The sequence below is a fragment of the Dendropsophus ebraccatus genome, chromosome 9 (assembly GCF_027789765.1).
Source record: "Dendropsophus ebraccatus isolate aDenEbr1 chromosome 9, aDenEbr1.pat, whole genome shotgun sequence".
NCBI classification, from domain to species: Eukaryota; Metazoa; Chordata; class Amphibia; order Anura; family Hylidae; genus Dendropsophus; species Dendropsophus ebraccatus.
In genome coordinates this window covers 24,254,593-24,261,234 of record NC_091462.1, presented here as the reverse complement: position 1 = coordinate 24,261,234, position 6,642 = coordinate 24,254,593, and the positions used below count along the sequence as shown (strand labels likewise).

At 41.2% G+C, this 6,642-nt stretch overlaps 1 protein-coding gene across 1 annotated transcript; it reads left to right on the top strand.

Annotated features, from left to right (window-relative positions):
• Positions 1–265: 265 nt before the first annotated feature.
• On the top strand, positions 266–6,366 carry ERMN (ermin). Its single transcript, XM_069982730.1, has 3 exons — positions 266–632; positions 3,538–3,639; positions 5,500–6,366. The coding sequence occupies exons 1-3, from the start codon at positions 413–415 to the stop codon at positions 5,919–5,921; spliced, it is 744 nt and encodes a 247-aa protein (XP_069838831.1). The 5' UTR covers positions 266–412; the 3' UTR covers positions 5,922–6,366.
• Positions 6,367–6,642: the final 276 nt, after the last annotated feature.

Below are 6,642 nucleotides of genomic sequence, written 5' to 3'. Positions count from 1 at the left end.
CGCGGCTAATGGGACCAGCAGTGGTCACTTGCTACGGATTAGAGATTAAGAACAATTGGTGCCGCTGTTTACAATGAAAGAACAAAGGGCCATTCTTGTAAGAATAGAAAATCTCTCATGGTCAGAAGGCTGTAGAATAATTACTGGCTGCTTAGACAAAAGCTCAATTGGGCTACGTGTTCCCCTTATAAGAAAGGCAAAAGTGTCCATTATAACCATAGGAGACTCTACGGGCGGAGGATATCTCTGCAAGGGAAAGATCTCACCTCATAATGTCATTGAGCTCTTGTACTTTTAACCCCGAGCTCTTAACAGAAGATTACTGAGCCTGACAACCAGACTTTGATTTCACTTGCCGACAACTATTTAGTACTGTTGCCTTTTGCTGGTGGGATTTACAATTATCTTGAAGATGTCGATCATGGCGGAAGAAGAAGCTCAAGTCCCCGAATGTAACGGGAATGAAAAGCCTGAAATTATTTCGGTGACCGATGTCATCGATGAGAATGGGTCGTCCATCAAATGTGACACCAGTCAATGTGACTCCGTCTTAGTAACTGGAAGCCCTGATATTCTTCTAGAGGACAAAACTATTACACCGGCTTTGGATGTAAAAGACAAGAATGAAGAAGGTAAAGTATTCTGTAAGATTCCTTATTGGTCATACTAGGGTTCTGTTCCAACTGTTCCAACCATTACTGTTAGTATTCTGTTCATAAGCTATGGTAGGCCCATTGGATGCAACAGAGGGGTCCATATGTATATGTTCACTGGTTTGTGTTAAAGTATCCCATAGGAATCAATGGGTCACATATGCAACTGTATGGTTATGGGTTCATTAGCATTTCCTACATAATATGCTAATATTGCACCATCATAATGGGATCATATATATATATATATATATATATATATATATATATAGTAATATGTGTGACTGCAAAGTCATTGTCATTTGTTTTTTCTTATTACAACATATTACAACTCTTCTATGAGTTTTATTAGTGTCATTAGTTTGTCTGTGTCTAATTCAGATATATAAGGTATTGGGGGTTCAGATGAAAATCTTCTCCATACGTTTAGTTATTTGTACAGCATTGATTCTGATTTAGTACAAAAATATTTTATTAATTTCTTTAAAGGGGTACTCCGGAAGGGGAAAAAAAAATCTGATTGGTTGCTAGGGGCAACTGAGCCAGTTTCACTTTATACCATGTTTGATAAATCTCGCTCTAAGTGTTTTGTTCCCAGTGTAATCCCATGGGAAAGTCTGGGTCAAGTGCACAGGGAATCACTTAGTGATCTGGAGTCTGAACACCTAAGGGGAGATTTATCAAACATGGTGTAAAGTGAAACTGGCTCAGTTGCCCCTAGCAACCAATCAGATTCCACTTTTCATTCCTCACAAACTGATTGGTTGCTAGGGGCAACTGAGCCAGTTTCACTTTACACCATGTTTGATAAATCTCCCCCTTAGTGATCAGTTGGGGTCTGAACACTCAGACCCTGACCGATCAAAACTTTTGACATATTCTTTACATCATGTAAATTTTTTCTTTTAAAGTGACAGTGCCCATTTAAGCTGTCATGAGCGAGTCCTAATACAATAGCGTTACGTGCTTTTCACATCTATATTATAATCTCAGTTTCGCGCATACATTTCTATTTTTCTCATCAAATTGATGGATCCTGGAGTAAACACCCAATTCAAACCATTAAATCAATTGGTTCCACCAGGCACCACTGGGCTCCATCGTGCAGCACATCCATCACAATGGTGGGACACACAATAGATCAGCAATAATAGTATTGGCACGTGTTGTTTGGATTTTGCATCATTCTTACTTACAAAACAGCAGAACAAAGACCCTTCTTATACACCCGGCCCGCTGTTTTGTTTGTTATTAACAGAAATTCATTCTTGCCAAACAGCTCCCAAATCTCAGCTTCCTGGATCTCTGTGAACACGAGGAGACATGTAACACTGAGGCCAAATGACAACAGGGTTTCTATTGTTAGGAAGAGAATTCTAAACACTAAATATTGTTACTTCCGTCTCCATACATAAAGTCTTCGCTATCTTACGTTACCCTCGATGTTCAGAGATGCGACTGTTTGTACTAAAGACCATTGGTGATTTGGCTTGTTTCAAGAAGAAACATATTACTCCTCTGACCCCATGACACAGGGCGCCTCTCGGTGGTCAGCCAGCAACCTGTCTATACTTATTAGGGGCATAGCCGTCTAGAGATGGGTCACGTCTCTTCTCCTTCTGAAAAGGTTTTCTGATTTGGCTTATTAAACTCCCAATCATTTATTGGGGCTTCAGAGCAGAAATATCTTGAAGTGAAATCTACCTCTAAAAGGTGGCGCTAGAGAGTTGCTTTTCAAATCCTTCTTCCTAGAATTACTAGTGTATCACGAATGGCTAGAGATGAGCAGAGTGAAAGTTATGAACTGAAACTCGTGACGAACTTTACAAAAAGTTTGGTTCTGTAATGAAACGTAACAGCCTGCTCAGGTAGTCAGTGATTGGCTGGGTGGAGCGTGTTGTTACTTCTGAAATCAGAGTGACAGCCTGTTTAGCCAATCACTGACTGAGCCATGGCCAGCGATTGGCTGAGTGCGCTGTCACTTCTAAAATGAGAGTGGAAGCCCGCTAAGCCAATCACTGGCTGTGGCGCTATCCCATCTCAGTTAGTCCGTGATTAGTTGGGTGGTGCGTGTTGTTACTCCTGATATGAGAGTTACAGCCTGTTCAGCCAATCACTAACTGAGCCACAGCCAGTGATTGGCTGAGCGCCCTGTCACTTCTGAGATGAGAGTGACAGCCTGCTAAACCAATCACTGGCTGGAGCACTGTCCCGTCTCAGTCAGTGATTGGCTGAGCAGGCTGAAGGTGGCTGAGGGGCAACCAGAGGCTGACGAAGAAATACAGCAGGGAAGCCCAGACAGGTATTGATAAGCAAACTTGCTAAACAGCACTAAAAGAGGTAAATGCTTGCAATTCTTTAGCTGTTTTAGTGCAGTTCCTTTAATGTTCGGTTCCGACCCGTGTCTCAAGGTTTGGCAAACCGGCAAAACCAAACTTTTGAAAAGTTTGCTCATCTCTGTGAACTGCCTATAAGTCACCACATATCATTATGGTGCTCTCCTTAAGGGGAAACATTACCCATTTACCGCATATATGTGAATAAATTGACAACTGGGTGTTACCATTCCTTTTGATGACACAGCACATCCCTACACTGCATTGTAAAGTGCTGCAGAATATGTTGGTGCTGTATAAACATTAATATAATTGTATAGTGTGAGACTGATTGGACAGTAAGGGACACGCCCCATTGACAGGAGGAATAAGATACCTTTCAAGGAGAAATAGGTGAAAGAACAAAACAAAGGGTTTACAAAAAAAAAAAAAAAGAAAAGGAAAATCATCGGAATAGAAACTATTCTTCATGAACTCTCCAGTCATCTTTATAATATATCTCAGAAAACCAGTCAAATCACTAATGTACACTATGTGATTTATTTCAGAGCAAAAGAACATTACTATAGTGGAAACAATCCCTGATGTGTTAGACAACCATAAGAAAGAGCTTGAGGACTCCACGGAAGAAGGATCTCAGACAAAACTAGGTAAGTACAATAATTGAAACTGAGAGCGAATAGAGAGGGGTTCACATTTAAAGGGAACCTATGACTAGAGATGAGAGAACCGGTTCGCCCGGTATGGGATCCGGTTCAGATTTTTCCAAAAGTCAGAGTCCAGTCGGTTTCGGATTTTTGGAAGTCCGCTCCGAATTATTTTTTTTTCTTGCTTTCTAAAATTTTAGAAAGCAGGAGGTGTTCTGGGCGGGAAATGCGCTTTCCCATGATGCCTGGAACACATCGAACCAGCAGGGTCAGCAGGGATGTTGCACTAGCCCACCCCCTGTGTGACGTCGGTATTGCTTTAAGAAAAGCGGTCACATGACCGCACGATGCAGTCTGCAGAGAGAGAGAGAGAGGAAGAAGACTGTTAGCAGTGCACAGAGCTCATCAGTGACAAAACGCTGCTGCATGCTGCCGCACTGAGAAGATATTGTACAAAAGCAAAGACAAAAAGATTACTAGGAAAGTGGAGAGGAGAAACATATAGTGATTGAGAGAGAAAAATAGAGAAGGCGAAAGATAGATAGGTAGATAGATTAGGCATAGGAGAGCAAAGGGTGCACAGAACAAAAACCTGCTACACAGATATACAAGTACTATAGTTGGACCCTTGGAAGAGTGTATATGACATAGGTGTTTTCCTGAGGCACAAATATATACCTCGTGCATGACTACTGTGGCTCCTGCCTGACCTCCATGTTGACTACTGCTGCTCCTGTACTGGCCTCAAATGACTACTGCTGCTCCTTCACTGCATTTGTGACCTTTTTCCTGCATAGACCCTGTAATGATGAATATTGAAGTCTAAAAAAAAAAATTGACTTTGAGATATTGAAAAGATAACAATGTTACTGACATGTAGAGCCCTAAATCCAACCAAATACACTACCACCGTATCATATAGATGCTTTAAACTATGAAATCCGAAATTCGGTCGAACCAAACTTTTCAAAAAAATCCAGAAGTCCGGTTGGAACGAACTTTTGAAAAGTTCGCTCATCTCTACCTATCACCACTCCTGACCTGTCTGTTTTAGTAAATACTTGTATTCCCCATGATATAACAATTGTGGATCCCCTATTCCTATCGCCTCAGACAGTGTAGGGACACACCTCCAATTGGTAACACCCAGTTGGTTATTAGTCATACCTTTCTAGCAAGAATAACAGAGGAACGGCACATCACACAGCTATAAGAATAGGTGATCCCCAATTGTTATTTCACGACGAACACAAATACTTACCAAGACAGAAAGGTCAGGAGTGGTAGCAGGCTCCCTTTAAGGAATCCATATCAAATCTGAACAGCTACTGTATGTGTGGATTCAGGGTGATCACTTCAGCAAAGGTGTTGCTTGCACTGACCATCAGAGGCATATACCACTCGCTTCCCAGGCCAGCCATTGCCGGACTCCGGCATGTGAGCAATGCATCTAGGCAAAAGTACATCTAAAATATGGCAGGTATTGGAACAAGCTCTTACAATTTGAAAAACTAAAGGGACAGTCTGGGTGCCGAGAGTTATCAGGGACCCATATCTGGGATTCATGTTATATGGCTGTGTGTATGAGCTCTTATAGTCATGTGTTTATATGTGTTTGGTAATGGCGGATATGATGTGGCGTGTTTGGTATTTCAGCCATAACTAGTATATCAGAGGTCCGGGCAACACCTACTCCTTTCTCAAATTAAAAAAACAGCTTCCCCTAGTGGTAGATGTCTTACAGTCTATATGTACTGTATAATGATGGAATCACTGTATTCACCTCCGATAGCAGGAAATTGTCGAAATGTAATATATTTTAAAAGCTGTAAAAAACTAAGTGAATTTTTATATATTACACAGAAACAGATGGCGACGCGACTCCACCTCCAAGTCCCGAAGACATAAGTAAGCAGGACGAGGATCAGGATGGGGATAAAACTGAAACGCCAGATATATTGTTGTATCAACATAGCCACCATCCAAGCGAAACTGGCACAGAAGATAACCTGACCGAAACAGAAGAAGAAAATACATCCATAGAGACCGACACTGAATATCCTGACTATGGGGATGGGTCATACGACGAGCAAGAAAATGGATCCCAGCAGCCCCTAGCAGTTAGTCCAAGTGGCAGACCTCTAGATCCAAATGAAATAGCTGGAAGCAGACCAGATATCTCCAGACACAGCTACTCCAGATATGACACTGTATCATACCGAAAAATCCGGAAAGGAAACACAAAGCAGCGGATAGATGAGTTTGAGTCTATGATGAATCTGTAAGGTCAGTGATGATTTATACATACCCACCGCCATTACTATGGAAGCGAAATCCCTTTAAGTTCCTTCACTCCAAACTTTGCTCCAATGGATCAAAGAAGACGGTGTTCAAAGGGGTGCATATGCCAATTGTCTTAAAATAGTCGAAATATACAATAAAATGATCAATTCTCACAACACATTGCACCATTGTCTGGGAATCTACTGGCAACTTCCTCTTTTCTTCCAATGATATTGATATGTGACCCCCAACGTGCCTCTGTAATCTTGCATCACTAACCGCAACTGGATCACGACGCAGAGGAACCTACATTGGTTTTCAACTACTATTAATTTAGAAGGACGTTTCAAGTCATAGTTTCCTAACATAGACTTCCCAGTTTGATATCTAGCAAGGACGAAACCCATTAACCTCATTTATTTTAGCCAGAACTTGGAGGCGATATTTCTTCTAACACTGGTTTTGTGGTCTATGATATTATTTCCTGTTTGATTAAATGATGCAAGAAAAGCTAGAGAAGCTAATGCGCCATGATATCTTTATATGTGTACATCCAGAGGGCGTAATCTGCTTATATCTTCCATCTCAAGGTACCGGATTATTATACCATGTAGGTAATAATCTATGTATTAATGTAGCCGCACTAACGTATAAGCCGATGAAATAAATCCCCCCCACAGCACCTGCATACATGTAGTATATAATAGTAGTGTTATAGTGCAA